Genomic DNA, 21,141 nt, shown 5'->3' on the forward strand with positions numbered 1-21,141 from the left:
TAAAACACTCAGCCTTCCGTTCAGCTCTTTTTTTGAGAGCTTCCCACCGTGTTGCTGGTTCTACATTGTTAAAATTCAGCAAATCCCTCAGCAGAAGCTGCTTTCCATCTGCTGACAGATCTGAACTCATCTCCAGCTCGTGACAGGGACACAGGCAGCTGTGGAAGCCCACAGCAATGACTAATTAGCTAAACCAGTGCTTTTGATCAGCTTTAGAAGTCCCATAGCCTCTAATTTGCATATTCAATTTATTAAAACACTTTCCCCCACCCAAGAGCGCTTTAAACTGTCACACTGAAAGTATTTGTGAAGCATGAAAGGGCTTGATCAGCCAGAACTTCACAACCACAAAGTGAAAATGGGTAAAGCCTAAAAACACTTCTCACTCACAGGACTGGGGCAGAGCCCGGCAAAGTTTCAGATCTAACAGTGGGTGACCATGCAAAGAGGGGAAATGTCTTCTCCATCTCCAGTGCAAGTTTCTGCATCTTTTTGTGCACTTTTGGCTCAGGTCAGGTCAGGACATCACTCTGCTGAACCAGGCAGCTCCAGCTCCATCCCATTCCCAAATTCCAGAGACCTAAAGGCAGAAGACAGAAATTACTCAGAGGCGTAATTTAAGTTTCACCATTGCCTCGGTCACCCCGACAGCTGTCAGGGCCTGCCTGGGTGGACCCAGTGCGGGGTCACGGCTGAGGATCTCCCCAGCCCGGGCCAGGACGCCGCATTCACGGCTGGTTTTGCCTCATAGTTTTTAATTTCTCCTTTAATTCCGCCTTTAATTCCGCCTTTAATTCCTTTTTCCCCGCCCTCCCTCAGCGACGAGCCAGGACCCCTCCCTCGGGCTGCCCGCGCCGCGCCTGCCCGATCGCAAACGCGCCCTCCGCGCCGCGCCGCCACAGGCACCGCGCGGGGCAGCCCGCGCGCGGGGGGCCTTGCGGCAGGCCAAGGGGACGGGGCGTAGCAAGGGCGCTGTGGGCGGGGCGGGCGCTGCGGGATGGACGCGGTTCTGCTCGCCGCCGCTGCCGTGCTGCTCGCCGTCCTTCTCTTCTTCTCCACCCGCCTCCGCGGACAGGCCAGGGCAGGTGGGTGGCGGCCGCGCTTCCTTCACCCCGTTCCGGTGGGCGCGGCGCTGCTCTCAGCCGGGGGGCGCGTTCCGCCGGAGCCGCCAGGGGGCGCCACGCCTCGGGCGGCCCCTGAGGGGCGCCCGCCATGATAGGGGCTGTGGGGATTTTGGGGGTCCCCAGGGGTTTTGGGGGTGTCTCGGTGTCTTAACTCCGCTTTCCGCCCGGGCTGCCCCGCAGGCTGCGGGGTGTGGGCCCCCATTGGTGCTGGGGGTTGCCGGTTCCCGGCCTGAGGCGGCCCCGGGTGAGGGGCGCCGGGTTGGAGGTCTGGGTTCTCTGTGTAGGGGCTTTGGGAGTGGGAAGGTGTCCCTGAGGTTCCTGCAGATGAGGGGGGAATGGAGGACAGATCCCGGAGGCTCAGGATGTCGGTGGAGGCCTGCCACGAGTGGTGCCCCCAGGGTTTTCTGTACTTAGTGTTTGTAGCTTGTTTAGCAGTGCCTTTGCCAAAGGAGTCGATGCTCCCTCAGCGAGTTGGCTGATGATACAAAACAAGGAGTGGGCGATGTCCCAGAGGGTTGTGCCGCCCTTCGGAGGGACTTTGACAGGCGGAGGAGAACCTTCCGAAATTCAGCACAGTGCAGTTCAGGTCCTGCATATGTGGAGAACAGCCCCGAGCACCGACAGACGCTGGGCTGTGACTTCATGGGAAGGACCTGAGTGGAGAGTGAGCTGTCCCTGAGCCAGCAGTGTTCCCAAGGGGGAATCCCGGGATGAGAGCGTTTCCAGCAGGTCAGGGAGTGATCCTGCCCCTCTGCTCAGCCCTCTTAAGATTGTCCAGTTTTGGGCTCCCCAGGAAAGGATGGACCAGCATTGGCTGTGAGGATGATGAAGGGGCTGCTGGAGCATTTCCTGATCAGGAAAGGCTGAGGAAGCTAGAAATGTTCAGCCTGGAGAAGAGAAAACTGAGAGGGGACTTCATCCACGTCCAGCAGTGTCTGCAGGGAGGGCTCAGAGCAGGGCACAGCAATGGCACAGCAGGAACTGAAGCTCCACCTGAACACAAGGAAGAATTTCTTTACTGGGAGCACTGGAAAAGATTGCCCAGAGAGGGAGGCTGCAGAGTTTCCCTCACTGGAGATATTCCAGAGCCATCTGGAGTCAATCCTGTGCCATGTCCCACTTTTGCTCCTTTCCCACCTCACCAGTGCAGTCCTGGGGCTGTGGGAAGCAGGTGGATGATGCGGCACTTCCAGCCCTGTGTCACTGCTGGGCAGTGTTAGATCAGAGAATTACCTGGAAAAAAAACCTTTAAAATCAGAGTCCAACCATAAACAACACTGCCAGTTCCACTGTGGGGGTGGTGTGGGTGGGAATTGGGTTTTGTGGGAAGGAGTCAGGTGTGGTGTGAACTCACTGACCTTGTTGTGTTCTCACAGTGGAAGGAGTGAGCTTGTTTGGCTGCCAGGTGTCAAGTTAAGATGTTTAGCCAGGACAGACTCTGATTTTGGGGGATATGGGGTGTTTTGCTGTTGGAATTTGTATTCTTTTTCTTTCAGGGGAGTTGCTTGGATAATTTTTAATTAAGAGGTAAAGCCAGCACACATTTAATATAAACACAGTCACTCAGTGCAACACTGTGCTGGAAAGGGATCTGTGTTAAAAGCAGATTTTGCTGATAATAATTAAATTTCCCAACACATTTCTCACACACCTCTTTTTCCACAGACCTGGTCTAAATCTTTCTCTTGGAAAGGGTTGGAAACTGATGTAATTTCATTGAATTCCTATGAATGAAGAGATGAACATTTGGTAAAAGTGAGGCATGCATGTCCTGGAGAAATACATCATTTCCTGAGCTTCAATCCTGTCAGGGTAAATCAGGGGCTGTGGGGTTTGAGAGGATTTCTTTTCTCTTTAAGCATTCAAAGCTCTAAATTGAAGCCCAAGCATTTGTTTTAAATAGTGTGAATTATTAAAAAAACCCCCAAACTTTAATACTGATTTTGAGCAAGTTGGTTGAAGTTAATTTACATTCAATACAATTTCATCATCTTGAAGCCTTTTTTAGTGGTAACTTTTTGACACTTCCAATTGGTCATGCTTTTTTTTTTTTTTTTTTTTTTTTTTACTGTGGTTTTAAGATATTTTTTACTAAAATATATTGTTTTCTGTCATCATAAAGCCCTTCACAGAATCTCAGCTGCTGGGGATGACTTTCTTCTCTGTACACAACAGAAATTATTTTTCAGAACCATGGGGACTGTGGTGTATTTAATACCCACAAAATTTAGTTTAAAGCAGGAATTTCCTTTTCTATTCCCTATTCTTAGGTGGAAAATGGAAGCTGCCACAATTGTGCCAATAAATCCATGTTGCCACCTAGAAAGGACTTGAAACTAGGGACATTGGACCTAAAGAAGTGGTGGGAGCTCTCACCTTTTCTTGTTAACGTGCAGGGATTGGGGCAGCAGCTTCCTTTTGTGTTATCTCATGGAAATTGGCTTTTAAAAATGTTCAAGACTTGCCTGCTTTAGGGAGCTGAGGGTCAGGAGAGGTAAATCCTGTACCTTTGCATTTCTTTGAAAGGTCACTTGGAACAGCAGAGTCATGCCTGGACTTGTTCTACTGAAAATAAAAAAAAAAAGTGGCATTTCTTGATTTTACACCTGATTGCCACTTCTCTTTCTGATAAGCTCCACTGGGCCAAAGCACCTCCTCAGGAAGCTTCCATCTGTTGAATTTTGAATCCCTTTCTGAATTTCAGAGGTTTTGCACGGAGGCAGAAGGTGCTGGATGGTGCCACCACGTGTGAGGGTGCAGCAGGTGGAGCTGTGTCCCTGTCCCTGCAGCCCTGAGCTGCTCCATTCCTGCCAGCCCAGGTGTCCCCTGCTCACCTGATGGAGCTGAGAGGAAGGTGCTGTGACAGGCAAGGGGTTGTTCTCTAGAAAAGCATCTCTGCTGTAAGCATAAGTTTGCACAATTTCCTGAAGGGACAGATTTTTACCTCCAGAGTGTAAAATGAGGTGCTGATCTGGGCTCTAAATGGCTCCATGGTGTTTTTTGCAGTGGTGCTTCACATCCAGCTCAGGAAAGATTTCTGCTTGCAGAGCACAGTTCTGTTCTCTCTCCCTTCAGGAAGGAGACACAACCAGAGTCTCAGAGCTGCTGCTGTGCCCTGGCTGACAAGTCAGCTGAAATAATCTCTTGCCTGCACTGGTGCTTCCTGAACACTGAGGCAGAGCTGCTGTGCTCAGCACAAAAAAGGTCCTTGGGTTTTCAGACCCTGGACACCACAAATACAAATTGAGCCCCTGTCCCTTTCCCAGACAGCTGTTGAGTGTTTTGTTTGTATCACCTGTTAATTTGGGGGGTTTATCTCATTAATTCAGCCTGGCCTGTCATTCTGCAAAGCTTGTGGATGGCTTGTCTCACCTCTTTAATGCTGGCCATTAATTTTCACTCAGATGGCTCTGGATCAAGGCTAATTAGTGCTTGTGTGACTAATCTCTGCATGATCTGACTAGCCTGGGGTGCCACTGCTGAGACCTCTGCAGCTCCAGGAAAATGAGATGTGCTCAGATAAGTGCAGCAGCCAAACCACACCCTGTGCTGGAGGAGGTGAAAAAAAACCCACCAGGGCCAGACCTCAGAGCAAATCATTCTTGGGCTCAGATCTGATGGTCAGTCCTGTCCCAAGGAAAAGGAAAAGTGATTTTTAAGTGTGTGCTCTGTTGTGTGAAGCCTCCTCTCTGCGTGCCACCAGTGTGTGCCACAGCTCAGGGGGAGGGAGAGCACGGCTGAGCTTTCAGCATTCTGCAACAAATGCTGTGGCTGGAGTCACGTAGGCAAAGCCCTGACCCCTGAGGGAGCAGGTCCAGGTGTGTTACAGCAGAGCAAAGGAAATGAGGATTTTTTCCTACTCCTGTGAAGGACAGGGAGAAATGCAGTGAGTAACATTCATGTTTTCCAAATCCCTGCCCAGCTGAGTGCCTGGTGAACAGAAGCTCTAGAATGCTCAACTCAAACAGGTTGGAAAAGCCCTCAAAGATCATCCAGTCCAACCACTGCCCCAGCACTGCCAAGGCCACCACTGACCCATGTCCCCAAGTGCCACATTCACATGGCTTTTAAACCCCTCCAGGGATGGGGACTCCAACACTGCCCTGGGCAGCTGTGCCTGGGCTGAGCAACCCTTTCCATGAAGAAATTTTCATAAATATCCAACCTGAGCCTCCCCTGGCCCAGCCTGAGGCCGTTCCCTCTCCTCCTGTCCCTGTTCCCTGGGAGCAGAGCCCGACCCCCCGGCTGTCCCCTCCTGTCAGGAGCTGTGCAGAGCCACAAGGTCCCTCCTGAGCCTCCTTTTCTCCAGGCTGAGCCCCTTCCCAGCTCCCTCAGCTGCTCCTGGTGTTCCAACCCCTTCCCCAGCTTCATTCTCTTCCCTAGATTCTCTCCAGCCCCTCCAGTTCTTTCTTTCAGGGAGTGGCTCAAAAACTGTCCCCAGGACTGGAGGTGCCCCAGCACAGGGGACAGGCACTGCCCTGGCCCTGCTGTCACAAGCCAGGTGTCACTGGCTCATGTTCAGCCATCTGTGTGCTGCTGAAAAACAAGCTGCAGTCAGGAGAAATATTTTAGGGAGTAGAAGGAAGAAAAAAAATCTTCATTAGAACATTTCCTACTAAATGATAATCCACAGTGGCTTGGTGTCTTCTGTTAGTGTGCACGTTTTGGAGATGTGACAGATAAGTCACATATATATCAAACACACATATATTTGTGTTTGACTGTGATGTGGGTCAGGTGTGGGGGTGTTTAGTACATCCTGAGCCCAGTCCACACTGGTCACTTTGAGGAATTACTGTCTCCTGTAGAGTTAAATGGAGAAAAGCAGAGAGCTTGGTTCACATGTTTTTCTCTGTGAGGGTTGAGCTCTTCAGTTTGAAATAAATACATGGCTTATAAATAGATTCCTCTTTCATAAAATGCAAAGCAGTCTCTGTTTCACAGGACAACAGGAACCAAAACCAGAATGAATGAGTGCTGGAACTGCACAGCTGAGCTGCTGGGCACGACCATTTTGGGAATTACTGAAGCTTGCAGGTGAAAGGATGCTGAGGTTTGAATTGCAGCATATCTCAAGAGCATAGGAAGTGAAATACTGCATTTGTATAAAAAGCTTTTTGCAGAGCGTTTTTGGCATTTATCAGTGGCCAAGTGATCTGCTGCTGTGCCTCTGCAGGAGAATGTTTCCTGTAGCAATAAGCTGTGGATAGCACTGGGCAAGCCTTCAAGCAGCATTTTGGCATCTCTGCACTCAGTGATTTCTCACAGCCCCGTTCTGTCTGCACAGCCGGACGGGAGCAGGAGGGTGACAGCAGTGTGACAGGGCAGTGGCTCAGTTCCAGGGGGGCCTGCTGCCATCCCTGTGACATCTCTGCTGGCCAAAGCCTGCCCCAGGTGGCTCTGCTGTGCAGCCCTGCTGAGCTGGAGGCTGCAGCCTGTCCTTATCAGCCCCACAGCACTTTGAAAGCTGAGATAACTGAGGTGAGCTGCAGGCACGCCTTGGGTGCTGCACAGATCCACTCATAACAAACCCCATTTTCTGATGGCAGATATGCTAACAGGAGTTTTTTTTAGGAGGGCATTGTTTGGATCAGGGGTTGCTGGAGACTTGCATAGTGTGCAAAGCGTTTTGTGCTCCTGGGACTCAACGTAATCTGTCAGATCACAAAATAAATGTGTCCTGAGTTGGAGTAAGTGAGTTGTTCTGCAGTTTTCCATGAGACCATTTGAATATTTGCTTGAATTAAAGCTTAAAAGTTACTACTTTGGAGCAGGTAACAAATATCAGTTAGGCTTATCAACAGAATATGCAAAGCAGGTATCAAGGATGATGATATTTTACCATTATGTGGTTTTGTTTTGGTTTTTTTTTTTGCTTTACTGCCATAGTTAAAAGCAACAGGGAGCCTCAAAAAAAAAAAAAAATCTGAGAGTTTTCTATGGAAAACTACTGAAATTAACCCACTAGTCAGTTCAATCTCCCAGCTGCTTATGTTAGGGATATTCATTTACCAGATCTTAATTAGTAACTGCAGCATATGCAGAGAAGATGGCAGTGAGAGCTGCAGTGGCCCTTAGTGTCCTGTTTGTACCTACCTGTGATTTGGGGAGTTTAAATCAGCAGGGTAGAATGAAGTGTTTATTTCAGCTGTAATTTGTGATCCTTGTTTGCTCTTCAGGTTTTTCTTCATGTGTAGTAATTTACATTTTCCTCTCTGAAATACTCAGCCTCTGAGCTTACAATCAGATGAATCCACATTCCACAAGTACAAATTAAAATAAAAAAAATCAGGATACTTTAGAAAGAAAACCACACTTTTAGGTCTGTGCTGTTTGGTAACTCGGAAACAGAGGCAGAAGGGAGAGCCAGCTTTAATAGGAATATTTTCTTTCTTTCTTGCAGCTGATGAGGAGCACCAGCAGAATGTGGCAGCAGCAGCAGCAGGGGCCAGGCCCCGGCCCCACGGGGAGGAACGAGCAGAGGGGATGCCCCGGCGCCGCAGGAACATGGGCGCCAGGCTGATGGCCCAGAGGAGAGCCCAGCAGGCAGAGGAGTGGCTGGAAGGTAACTCTGCCGTCAGCTCGTCTTGCAGGCACTGAAACAAACCTCCACAGCAGGTGTTACAGCTGGGGAAGGGGTGCAGCTGCCTCCTGGAGGAAGTTGTTGAGTTTTGCTGATGGATTATTTACAGTTTCACCCTAATCTGTCTTCTCTCCCTACTTCATCACTTTTCTCTGTATACCCCTTACATTAAACCTCTGCCTCTTCCTGAGGTGAATCCTGGCTATTTGTGGTGCCAGACTATTCACATCCTTCCTAAAAACTTTTGTATTTCCTTTTTAGCCATGCAGGGAATTAAATTAAATTACCTTAAGTGACCTTATCATTCTCTACAACTCCCTGAAAGGTGTTATAGGCAGGTGAGATTGGTCTCTTTATCCAAGCAGCAGCTGACAGAAAAAGAGGACACAGTCTCAAGCTGTGCCAAGGGAAATATAGGTTGGATATTAGGATAAAGTTTTTCATGGAAATAGTGATAAAATACTGGAATTTTCTGCCCAGGGAGGTGGTGGAGTCACCACCTCTGGATATGTTTAAACAAAGCCTGGATGTGGCACTCAGTGCCAGGGTTTAGTCAAGATGTTGGGGCTGGGTTGGACTCCATGATCTTGAAGATCTCTTCCAACCTGGTCATTCTGTGAATTCTGTGAATTTGGGAAAACAGAATCCAGACCTTGCATTGAATAACAAGCTGTAGTACATAACTGATTCCTTTTAAATTGGTGGGAAGCATTAATTCCCCAAAGTAATCTCTGCAAAATGTGAAGTTCTCTGTCCAAGGAGCCATCCAGGTGGTGGTCAGGATCAAGTGGAGTACCTGGAGATCACCACAGATTGCAGCATTTTGCCAGCAGGTTGTTGACAATGTGTTGTGTAAATCCCGTGCTGGATTTACAGTTCACAGCTACATTTCTGTGGTGTGGTTATAGGCAAAAATATGGTGATAAATAACATCTTTCTACACCCTGTAAATAACATCTTTCTTCACCCTTTTCTGGTGAAGCTTGACACGTTATTCTCTTTATTGCTGGAGAGATGAGATCACCATGATTCACCCCCTGGATTCTTTCTGCTTTCAGATCGTGGGTGAAGTGTTCAGGCTTTCTGCTCAAGTTCTGGAGTTTGCAGTGGAGATCAGGGTGTCTCTGTGGTGTGCAGGAGGTGAAAGCACTGAGCACACACCTCTGTGATGCCTTCATTAGGGACTGTTTGCACTTTGTTCAGCTTTTCTTGCCCTGCAGTTTGTAGGAAGCCTCACATTATCAGGTGAATCTCCTTTTCCAGCTAATTATGTTCAGCAGTTTCACAGATGGAGATTGGACAGGTGTGAACTTTTCAACTTTGGTTATTTCTTCTCATGTGATAACATCCTGGAAAGAAAACGGAATCTAAAAATACTCAGTTTTCAACTCCAGACATCAAAAGTTTGAATGCTGAAGGCCGACAGTGAAGCTGTCAAAGCAAATGGCTCATCTTATCTTACTTTGTCACTGTAGCAATAGAAGAATCTGTGTCATTGGGCTTTATAAATAATTCTGTTGCAGCTTTCTGTACATCAGATGCAAGTGCTGCTGCTTTTGCATGAAGTTCCCTTTGAAATGACATGGCTTCTTTTATTTGTTTTCCCTAATTTCTTACCCAAATTAAAGCAGCTTCTTGCTCTTTGCCTCTGTGGGCGGTTTTATTCATATTTTGGGATGGATTTTCCAAGTGGCTGAGGACAGGTGCACAGCAGGAGCAGCGAAGCCTTTGGAGAGTGAGCACAGACTTGGGCAGAGGAGCTGTGGGGAGAAGCAGCTGTCCCTGCTTCCCCAGCACTGAGGTGCTCAGTGACCAGTGGCCATTATTAACTGGGATTAGCCACTCTCTGTGCTGCAAATCCTTCAGCCTGGCCCTGAGCTACCTGTCTCAGTGTAAGGTTTGGGTTTTCTCCTTACAAAAGGATGTGTGGAATATTTTAAAAGCCCTCTCTGTGGACATGTGGCACAAGCCTGGAATCTCTCTGGGATTTATCCCTTTTTTTTTGCATTTTCTCTGTGTCACACTGCAGTATAGAGCAGTTTTACCTAATTGCTGCTTGCATTTGAACCAGGAATGGCAATTTCTCTCCACAACAGAGTTTTGTGCTAAAGAATTCATTGACTCCTTGGAAAAAGAGCCCAGTGCAGCAGTAGGGCTGAAGAGCAAAATTATTTGGCAATTTAGGCAGATACACCAAACCCAAGCCAGTCTGGTTTCTCCACTCTTGCCTTTGAAAACTTCTGACCATCTGCAAACAAAGCAGATTTTTTTTTGTTTGTTTGAATTTATTGCAAATTTTTACTGCCGAATTTCTGTTCCGTTTGTGGAATTTCCACTCTGGGCCTGTGCCGAACTTTGGGCAAAACTGCCTGATCCTTCTGTGCATCACTCTGACTTCTGCCAAGAAGTGATTTCTTCAGCAAGAAGCTGAGCTGTGACCTCAGGGAGGGTGTGAGGATGTCCTGACCACCCCTGTGTCCATGTGATAGTCACACAGTGCAGCCAGATGGAAAGTGCTGTTGCCTCCTAAGAGTTCTGCCTGTTGGGAGCCACTTCTGCTGACTCTAGGAAATGTCCCCAAAGCTGCACTTGCAGACTTTGGAGTTGTGGTTAGCATGAGGGTTTTCTGTTTTCCATCTAACAATCAGATTTCAATTCCAGAATGAGAAAGAAGCTTTGAGGGTAAAGTTGTAGCCCACGGTTTCTGCTGCATTTGTGCCAGGACTCATATCCCTCACAGAGCAGTGGGGGAGGAAAATCAACCCCAAACCCTGGACACTAAAATCAAAACCTTGAAAACTTCATTGTCCCTTCCTGTAGGTCTGGATAAGGAGTAATTTAATACAGACAGAAATAGTAAATGATTATTTGCAATATTCAAATCTACACCCACTGCATTTTGGAGCAGAAAGTGACCCATCCATCTGATATTTACATCAAAAACTTAATTTCCTCTCAAGTGACAAGAAACTCATGGGGATGAAATAATGACAGGTACAGTCGGTTTGTCTGATCCAGCTGGGCTAAAAATAGTGAAGGTGAGGGTTTTCTGTCACTTGGAGGGGTGTCTCGAGCCAAAACCAGGTTGTAATTCTTCAGCTTGCTGTGGTAGCTAACTAAATTAGTTATAGGATGTGGAAACTCAGGGCAAGGGGAATATTTCTGTGTCTGCCCTGAGGAGTTCTGACTCCCAGGGGAGCACTGACTTTGGCCCTCATTCATGGAGAAAGCTTCCAAAGCTTCAAGATAAACTAGAGACCACAAAAGTGTGAAATAGATTGTAAAGAGTAGTTTAGTATGTCACTTGGGTGAGAAATTTAGGTTTTAGGATTTTTAGTATGTTGATGGGAACTGGATGGAGGGTATAGGGTGTTGTCTTGTGTTCCTTTTTCTTCCTTCTTCCTTCTTATTCATGGGTTTGGGTAGTATCTTGTAATTGGGTAGAAAAATCTACATTGTGGGTCTTTAGGGGTCAGTTATTGAGTTAGAAGCGAAAATAATCTAGGTGTTACTTCTTAATTGGGCAGCTTAGTTTTTGATTAGAGTTAAAAGGCCTTGTAACACTATTGTTAGCCATTTTTGTGCTGTTTTCCAGCATGCAGACAGTGCAGACAGCGTGCTGAAATTTTGATAAGATAACAAACAGAAGCAGAAGACCAAAAAAAGTCCTGAGTTTCTGCTTTTCCTGACACAGAACTGCTCCAGGAGGGTTTCCCCACTCAGGGGAGCCCCCAGGGAGTTGCCCAACTCAAGGCCAACAAAGCCATAAGATTGCCACAGACAGACAATAGCGCAACAGCAACTATCTTGAATTTCCTCCCAGGGGAAAAACCCAGCTGGTGCTGGGTTCCTGATGCCCAGGGTTCACGTGGTCTGTGCTGTGGGACAGACCCAGCCAGGTGCCCACCCTGCCTCAGTTTACTGAGCAGTGTTTCTCAGTGAGCCCTCCAAGGAGTCACCTGTCAGGAGAACATCAGCACCTGCAGATACCCTCTGATGACCAAAGATTGCTGGGAGATGGTTCTCCTTGGTGATAAAGTAATTTTCAAAATGACTGGGACCTCTGAGCTGTGACTTTCAGGCTGGCTTTAGAAAAATGATTTTGATTGCTTCAAATTGCCCAGTTTAATTCCAGCCACAGCACTCCTGCCTTTTCTGCAGCCCTCTGCAATCTGGGAGTCTTGTAAAAGCCTCTGTGCTCTGCACATTGGAGGAGGGTGCCTGCTCCTTTCCCTGTGGAGGAGAGTTGTGTATTCATGTGGTTAGGTTGAGATCCCAGCTAGCAGACTTAATGAACCCTGTGTGTCTTAATTTAAATTGAATCCAGACAGAGGTGGCTTTGTGGACTGGCTGCAGCTGAGATGAAAATGCTGCAAGGCATAAATGGGTGAGGGTTTCGGGCATTAATCATTTAGGGCAAGAGAGGCCAAGCTAAGCAGTGGGAGAAGGGGGTAAATTGGAGGTAGGATTGTTTGAGTCATGTGTAGTGTAAATAAATACCATTACCCATTTCCAATTTCAAATTCCTTTTCTTTACCATCCAAGGAGGGTGTGCTTGGCTCTTGTTTTTGCCTGTCTGATGCTCTAAGTGCATCCACTTGGATTCTGCTCACCTCTGGGTGGACATAAGGGTGTTTTGTTGTGAGCTTTTACTTGGTTGCTGATCATGTGCAGAAAAAACACTTGCCCAGCTCTGAAGTTGAGCTTGACCCTCCAAACCTACTCCTTGTCCTTGAACACTGCAAAGAGCTCAGAGGTGAAGAAGGTTCTTCTCTTGAGACTGCATTTTGGAGCAGAAAGTGAGCCATCCATCTGATATTTACATCAAAAACGTAATTTCCTCTCAAGTGGCAAGAATCTCATGAGGGTGAAATGATGGCAGGTACTGCTGGGTTGTCTTGATCCAGCTGGGCTAAAAATAGTGAGGGTTTTCTGTCAGTTTGGTGTCTAAAGCAAAAACTTTGCTGCTGTTGATGTGAGGGAGAAACTGGTGATTATAACTGCCCTAAATCATGGTGTGATGAGCAAGAAAACCAGACTTGTGTAAGAAATGGCAGCACTTTCCAAAGTGCCACGGAACAGGGACCTCTGGGCAATGCTCTGGGTCTGCTGGGGGTGTGGCTGAAAAAGAAAGGAAAAGGGAAGGATGTGCCAGAAAAGCCTCAGCAGCCCAGTCCGTTTCCAGGGAGTATTTTTCAAGGGTTTGAATTGAAAAGACACTGATTTTCACATCTTCAAAATGACCTCTCTGACTTGTTGCCAAAAAATGGGGCTTTGTATGGATCGTCGTTTTGGTTTAGTTTTTTTAACAAAGAGAAAGTAAAGATTCCCTCAAAGAAATAATCTGCTTTTGTCAGGTTACTTTTATTATTTACCCCAATCTATGGACTCTCAACTTCTGGCAGCAGCATAAAATTCCCAAAGGTTAAATATCCCAACAGCTGTGTGACTTTTCTCTGAGATTTTAGCATTGTGCAGCTGAGCACAAGTGTTGGAATCTCCAGTACAGTGAACATTTGGTTAAATTATTTTACTTCCACAGCATCAGTAATGATAAATCCAACAGCTTTTGACAGTCTTGAGTTCTCAAGCTGGTAAAATAAAACATGATAAAAGTTTGTGAGTGCAACATAAATTAAATCATAAGTTCCTCTCTAGTTTTGCATGGCCAGGTTTGGAGATCAGAATCTCACATTTTTCTTTGTAAGTATTAATTACTATTGGGAAAGAAAGCAAAATGCAGGCTTCTAAAAGTTCTAAAAATTATAATAATTTGGCATTTAAAAATGTTTTTTATTGCTTTGTGTGGCATCTAAGCTCAGCATTCAAATCTCGCAACTAAAAAAATCTTGTATGAGTGGTTTCTGCTAATTTTTGGGGAAAAATAATACAAAAATAATGCTTCATCCCCATTGAGTGATGGATATTGTGCATTAATTCAAGAAGAATGTGTTTGTGCTGAAATCTCTTAAAATAAGCACCTTTTCTGAGCACTGAAAGATCTGGAAAATGTGTAAATTTAGAAGCAGTGATGTGGTCCCACGCTGTTCTTGTGAAATGGAGCTGCGTTCATTGGCGTAGTAGTTGAAATTATTTTAATGCTTAATCAGTAGGAAAACCTTTCTAGTACAGTTAAACTTTGACTAATATCCCAACTGGTGAATCAAAAGTCAATTTTGCCTTGGTGCTACTCATCCAGTGAGTTTGCTGTTGTCAGAGTGCCCCCAGTGAGTGTCTGATCCCGTTCAGGCTCAGACAGGCTGTGGAGGGAGGGGTCTGTGGTTTCTCACTTCTGCCAAATGGTTTTAGCTGAGAATAAACTTCACAATCTGCTCTAAAGGTCTGGGCTTTGTGTCTGCTGCTCTTTTCTGCCCTAAATGTTGCCTGATTTTGTGGTTTCAGATTAATAAACCGGTTTCTTATTCAGTTTCTAAATTAAAAATTTAAAAAAAACCACAAAAATTAAGGCTAGTTATTAGACTATAATTAATCCCACCAGAGGATTGTGTTTCTGGGGAATGGCCACACCTTTCCAGAGGCTGGTGTCACACATCTGTTGGGTATTAATTACATGCTATTAATAACATCTGCTTTTGCCTGGCTGGCATCTTTTCCCCCCTCCTTCCTCTTACTTCTTTTATTAGGTGCTGCATAAACAGCAAATAAGGCTGCTGGCTGTGCCCAGAGGACTTTCTGTGAGTAGCCACCTGTGCAACTCTCATTCTTTTTCATGGATGGGAATCCATTTGCTTCACCCAAAATTTAAAAGAGAGCAAAACAAGGACAACTAGACCAGGTTGGATGTGGCTTGGATAAACGTGGGAGTGGCAGTGGGGTTGGAATGGGATGATCTTTAAGGTTCTTTCCAATCCAAACCATTCTGTGATTCTGGAATAACTAAAATACACAATGGTGATTGTTTATTTTGGAAGTTTCTGTCTGTTCTGTACAGACAGAATTCTGTACCGCACAGAATTCTACTAAATTGCTGTCCTGATAGAGAACATCAGCACTCCAGCACATTTTCTAAAGGTACTGGGAAGCATTTTTAAAAAGAAGTCTGTAAATTTGCAGCAATTCAGACACCTGTGTGACTGATAACTTCCCTGTTGTGCTGCCTCTCAGTATGTTCAAAATACCAATGAAAAGCAAAATTTCCCTGAAGCCACCTCTCAGCTGGCCAGCTGAGAACCCCACGTTTGTGTAAAGCAGAGTGTGTCACACTGGTTGTGCTTTCTGACTCTTGAGATGGGAGCTCCTGGGGCTCTTGAAATCACAGAAAGGTTTGGGTTGGAATTAATGTTAAAGCTCACCCAGTTCCACCATCCCAGGTGGCTCCAAGCCCCATCCAGCCTGGCCTTGGGCACTTCCAGGGATCCAGTGGTAGCCACAGCTTTTCTGGGAAATCCATTTTAGGGCCTCCCCACACTCACAGGGAAAATTCATTCCCAGTATCCCATCTAAACCTGCTTTATTTCAGTTTTAATGCTGTCAGAGTGTAGATTTCCCAGCTGAGCACAAACCCAGGCTGCCCAAGCACAGCACTTGGGGGATGCTAAACTGCTTTCATTGCCTGACCCTCCTGCATCCCAGCCAAGCTCAGGGACAGGTGAAGGCCAAGTTCCTGTGGATTCACTCCCCATGGAGTCTCCCAGTGCTGTCACAGCCACAAGCATGTGAAAAGTGATTGTCACAAGCTGCTGAAACAATCAGTGCTTTATTAACATGACATAAAGAATTGCTGGCTGTGTGCAGCACCCTCCCTGCTTTTGCTGGAGCTATTCTGCTGTAACAACAAATGGATTCAGCAAATGCTGTGACCGTGTGTTTATGTTGCTGTCAGCACATTCAGGTTTATTTAGGTTTAATTGCAGCCAGGTTTAGTGCCCTGGTGACCTTTGCAGCTCTGCTGAATCATGAGCTCTGTCTGCATCCCCATCTCTGACTTTTGATGGATGGAGCTCCAAACACTGGAGGAAGCTTGGAGGAAATGGTGCTTAAGGGGTCACATCAGATGCTTCAAACAGGAGGAAAGAAATGCTTCTGAACAACAAAGGTGTGTTTGATCCAGGACTGGGGAAAAAAAAAGCTTTAAAACAAGCCTTCCTTAGATTTCTGCCTCACATCTGGCTCAGGTATTCTTAATATAGATGAAATCTGAGAAGCCCTCAGGTGGAACAGTGTCATATTGGTATTTTATACTTGTGGTGTTTGCAAGAAATTATTTTCTAAACAATAATGCCAGAACTGAGCTGTTAATTTTGGAGTAATAACTGCTAGTGCTGGGTGTGCTCACCCATTGTGTTTGGAACTCCCCTCGATGCTGTATTTAAAATATAAATAAGGTTATTTTAAGCATAATTAAAATTCTAGAAGCAACTGTGTCAGCTCTGAGTGTCCCTCCTTGCTCTGTGTGGTGCAAGAAGGGGGAACCCTTTTGATCATGTCAGTAATCAGACTCCAGTAATTCTCTGAAGCCCAGCTCAGCAACCAGGCTCATATTAATTCCATCTCCTGAAAACTGCTGTTACTTGAGAGCCACCTACACAGCTCTCAGCTACATTTATTTCTCATGATGGCTTGGTAGTTTAACCATAGTCCCATTCTGTGTCTTGGAATTAGTAAAACAAGAGTGTTTCCAACCTAATTCTTCATAAAAAAGAAGTGGGAGTGTCATTCGTCCTTATGCTCTTTTCATAGCAGCTTTTTGGGCTCCCAAAAAAAGGGGACCAGGTGCTCTGGAGAGAGCTCCCTCCAGAAAACATCCTGGCACAAATCTCTTCCAGTTTGGATCTGAAGTCAGTATTGAGCAGAGCAGCATTGGGAATGCTCAAAGCCCCAATTATTTTACCCAAAAAGGGGAGCCATGTGTGAGAGTTTTCATTTTGAGCCTGCCATGACTGTAAATATGCTGTGTGGTGTTTGTGCAGTGAGCTGAGGATTTCTCTGGGAGTGTTGAGGTCAGTCCCCAGCGCTTTGGTGGGATCAAGGACTGATTTAGACCAGCAAATAAAGTGGCCACATGTTCCTGAGCTTTGGGCAGGGAGGAAGTGGCTGCATTTAAAAGCTTTTCTTCCTCAGCCCTTGAGTGAGCAGAAATCCTCATTTGCACACCCTTTGAGCATAAAACTCTTTCATATTTCACCGTTGCAGAAATCACCTCTGTAAACAAGCATTTGTCATACAACAGGCAAATATTTACGTGTCATTTTCTTGCAGGCAGACCCAAGATTTGCATTTCAAGGATTTTTTCCCTTCATCCCTGAAATGTTATTTCTGTCAGGCTAGAACCAGTGCAGGAGTGGGGTGCCTCTGATTCCCACTTTTCAGTGGATGTCTGTTGTGCAAAGCCTGAGGGTAACTGGGAAGAAAGTCGCTGCAGCCAGTGTTGAGCAGGATAAATAATGACAACCATTAGCACAATTTATGTACCAGAGAAAGTCTCCCTTTTAATTGTGGAAAGCAAGAAATATTTATGAAAAGCCTTCCTTCAAAGGATCAAGGAAATTTTTATTTCTGCCTTCACTTGAGTGTGTGTTTGCCTTGTTACTTCTGCTCTGTGGCTTTGGCAGTCTCGTGTGATTTTTTTTTTCCCTTTTTCCATCTAAAAGGTCTTGTCTGAACTCTGTGTGTGTGTCTCCTTTTCATCTGCTGCTGCTTTCCTAGGCAGCACTGAAGTTTCTCCAAGGGGACTTTTGACAGATGATTTAAAATTTGTCATTTATGCAATGTTGCAGAGGAAGAGGATGCTGAGGAGGTGCCAGAATTTCAGGTGTCTGGGAAAATTGGAGCAAAGAAGCAGAGGAAATTAGAAGAGAAACAAGCCAGGAAAGCACAGAGAGAGGTGAGGATTTCCTGCCACGTATTGAGCAGAGCCTGAGTAGCTCAGCAGAGAAATGGGGATGACAGCCCAGAAAGGCAAAGGCAGTGTCATCCCTAAATGGTTGTTTTATCTTAAAAATGTAAATTCAGCTTTTGCTGGCCCAAGAGGGCCGTGGAAAACTGTGTCTCATTTTCTTTCCATTCTCACTCCTGGGGAGGAGAGGAGTTAAAACTCTTGAGTGCTCTTTCTTGGATGTTTCCATTGCCTTCCAGCTTCATGTCAGCACTGTCTCCCATTAAAAATACATTCCAGTCCCCATGGTGGTGGTGTAACACGCTGGGCAGTTGTGAGGAGTGGTTCAGGTGCTCTCAGAGTGCAAAAACATGCTTTGGTTTTATTTGTGTTTAGCCATATTTATTGTTTTTACAGACTGGGGGAGATTAAAAGCTTTTTGGTGTTAATTCCAGGGAAGCAAGAGGCTTTTCAGCCTTCTGAAGGCAGCAGTTTTTGCATTTTCCTTGGAATTGTTCTTTTTTTTTTTCTTTTTTTTTTTTTTTTTGACTCTGTATTGTTCTGTATGAACATTTTAAAGCTTGTAAAATCCCAAGTTGGGAATTTTAGTGTCACCTGAGGTTTTAAACCAGTGTAGTAGATGGAACAGTTGGTAATAAACTTAATTACTGGTTATATATGTACTTCCATTATGAACCTTTTCTCACGCAGTGCTTTCATCATGTTGTTACTTTCCATACTCATGGAATTGAATTTTCCTTTTTGGTTTTTTTTTTTTTTTGTGGAAAATGTGAGCAAAGTTGAATGAAGTTGGATGAGCATCAGTTGGTGGAGCAAGGAATCTTCTGTTTCATTTTAAAACACTGATTTCTATTTTCCCATGTAGACAGTTAAATTCCTTGGATGGGGCTTTTTCTCTGAAACACTCAAAGCCAAATCATCCACTGGAATATTTTCTGCTTGTTCTCTTAAATATATTTGCAAATTTAAGTATCCTGAAGAGCCTGAAAAAAAAATCTTTAAAACAGCTAAAAGCACCAAGACAGCACCCTTTTTATTTTTCCCTCATTTTGCAACAGCCTCTTAACAATAAAAATAAAATTTTTTCAAGAAGCCATTGCAGCTTATTCTGTAAGAGATTCTGCCCAGGTTAATTATACATTTGAATGCACTTTTTACAGTTTGTGTTCCAAATCCTTTTTTTTTTTCCCTTCCTTAGGGTCCTTTCTAACTAAACTCCAAGTGAGTAGAACTGGAATTCTGTGACACAATATTGCTTTAACATCATTGTTGTAATAAGCTCATAAGCATATTCAAAATGTAAGACTGTTACTGAGGTACAGATAAGACAAGTGAGGAGGGTAATTTCTAAATTTACCACAATGTTGAGTGTGCTGAAGGGAAGTGAAATGATAGTGGCTTTTTATTATTATTATTATTCTTTTTTGATGTTTCTTTCTGAGCAGGCATCTAAAAGGTGATAAGAAACGCCCTCATGGTATTACAATATGAAATTTTAAAATGTAAATTAAAAAAGAGTAAGGCTTGGCTTGCATCATGTTTATTTTAGGCTGAAGAAGCAGAGAGAGAAGAAAGGAGAAAGCTCGAGTCAAAAAGAGAGGAGGAGAGGAGGAAAGAAGAGGAGAGGATTCGTCTGGAGGAGGAACGACAGGTGGGAATAATTGTGTTTATCTGTGCAAATCCTGAGCCAGGTTTGTTTTTGGGATTGCGTCTGGGGGAGTTCTGTGCCCAGGGACCTGCAGGGACCACAGGGTCTGTCCTGCTCCCGCCACATGCAGGATTTGGGGCTCATGTTGCCCAGCCCAGCTCTGAGGTTCTCCCAAGGATGGAGATTCACAACTTCCCCTGTTCCCTGCGAGCTGCCAGCTGGAACCAGCCGGGCAGAAAGTGAAAGGCAGCAGCAGCAGCAACTGATTTTGCAAGTGTTATGTGAAATTTGATGATTTCATTCTAATTTTATGTATTTGCATGTGCTTCCCAATTAAAGATTCCTGAGCTGTGCATATGTTAGCAGGAGTGACCCAGAAAAACAGGTACTGCTCAGATGAAATGCTTGTGTTGAATACTTTTCATTAGTGAGGGAGGAAAACTTTGATTTCAGAGCTGCTGTTTGTACTCAGGCCATCAGTGCTGCTGCCTGAGAGCTTCATGCTCTGGTGCTGCTGAAAGTTGTGTTGTGGAAAGGACAGAGGTGTTCTGCACAGTCCTGAGATGAGAAATTGCAGCCCCCAGCTCTCACTGTGAATTTTTTTGTGTTTTTTGGAATTTTGTGTCTCTGCTTCATGGAGATTTATTTTAATTTGTTCCAAGAGCAGGTTGTGTAAGTGGGGTGTGTTGCTGATAATATATTAAAAAGGGAAAGACAATTTTTCCTTTCCTCTGTCGAGGGCATGAAGGCAGGATAAAGCAATTTAGAAAAGTAATCCATACATTACACATACAGATTGATCCATGAGATCTTTATGTGAGTGTCCATTTAGCTCTGGGGTTATTCCCCACAAATCCTTTTCCTTCTGAACTCTCAGTTCCTTTCCATCAGGAGAAGTCTTGAATTTCAGAAATTGGAGTGGGAGAATGTCAGCACTACAAGATCAAGATATGATTTTGTAAAGCAGCTTGACCAAACTTCCAGAGCACCAATAATTCCACAGCTTCTTTTCCAAGAGAGATGTACAGGTTTATTTTTTTTAATATTTTCCTAAAGTTCTGAGAGCTTCATATTCCTGAAGCCCTGAATAACAAGTTGAGATGACTCCAGTGCTTTGGGGGGAATTGTGACACACTGGCTGGACAGTGACATTAAGTGACACTGGAACTTCCCAGTCCCTTGCAGGGTGGCATCCAGCACAGCACAGCAGGTGAATTTTTAAACAAATTCCACCTGAGCTGGGCCAACCTGCTCCAAGGAAGCTGTGGCACAGGACTGAGCTGTTCTGCTGGGATCTGACCTGGGCTTCAGCAATTTAGCTGGGTTAACTCAGGCACAGTTGAAAAGTAAAAGAAAATAAAGGTGAAATTTCAACCAGGTCTCTCTTCACACAGAAATAGTTATTTACCTTCTTTTACTTTGTTTTCTGTTCAGTTGAGGGCTGTGTAATTTATTTTTGGTTGAATGAGGAAACTCTTTGTTTCTGGTTTAGTTTGCAGTATTCCTAGTAAAGACTGCACTGCAGCACTTCTATTTCACATGGCTCAGGGAAAAAGAAGAATACAAACTAAGACTCTGATTTTGTTTGTTTATTTTAAATGTTGTGCACAACAATCCACAGAGTACTTCCTAGAACATGGAAAATTGCCCAAATAAATGCCCGAATCCAGCTTGGTCACTTTAGCCAGTACCTGCCTTCTTAAACCCTGTAATTTTAAGCTATTTTAGTTTGGTTTAATTATTTGTTTTCTCAGTATTTATCAGGACAGCAAGCCCACCCACCAGGCTGCATCAGGAACTTTATTTTGCCTCTCAGACAAAAGTGCTTTCAATATTTTGTTTTTTGCTTTTGTCTAAGTTGATAATCCAGTAACTGCTGAACATTTGCAGTGTGAATCAAAGTAAATGTGTCTGACAATATTTAATGTCC

The 21,141-nt window shown here is 45.0% G+C and overlaps 1 protein-coding gene and 1 long non-coding RNA gene across 2 annotated transcripts in view; one reads left to right on the forward strand and one right to left on the reverse strand.

Moving 5' to 3' along the window:
• Window positions 1–359: 359 nt before the first annotated feature.
• On the reverse strand, window positions 360–805 carry LOC115494861 (uncharacterized). Its single transcript, XR_003959877.4, has 2 exons — window positions 666–805; window positions 360–580 (listed from the first exon to the last, which is right to left on the reverse strand). It is a non-coding gene; the product is annotated as an uncharacterized lncRNA (long non-coding RNA).
• A 103-nt stretch (window positions 806–908) lies between these two features.
• DDRGK1 (DDRGK domain containing 1) overlaps window positions 909–21,141 on the forward strand; it is a 33,322-nt gene continuing 13,089 nt past the window's right edge. The window contains exons 1-4 of the mRNA XM_002190277.7: window positions 909–1,085; window positions 7,528–7,689; window positions 17,445–17,551; window positions 19,113–19,214. Coding sequence (XP_002190313.2) covers window positions 998–1,085; window positions 7,528–7,689; window positions 17,445–17,551; window positions 19,113–19,214 — 459 coding nt within the window. The 5' untranslated portion in view covers window positions 909–997. The remainder of the gene's footprint in view (window positions 1,086–7,527; window positions 7,690–17,444; window positions 17,552–19,112; window positions 19,215–21,141) is intronic.

This window comes from Taeniopygia guttata, chromosome 4 (genome assembly GCF_048771995.1).
Source record: "Taeniopygia guttata chromosome 4, bTaeGut7.mat, whole genome shotgun sequence".
NCBI lineage: Eukaryota > Metazoa > Chordata > Aves > Passeriformes > Estrildidae > Taeniopygia > Taeniopygia guttata.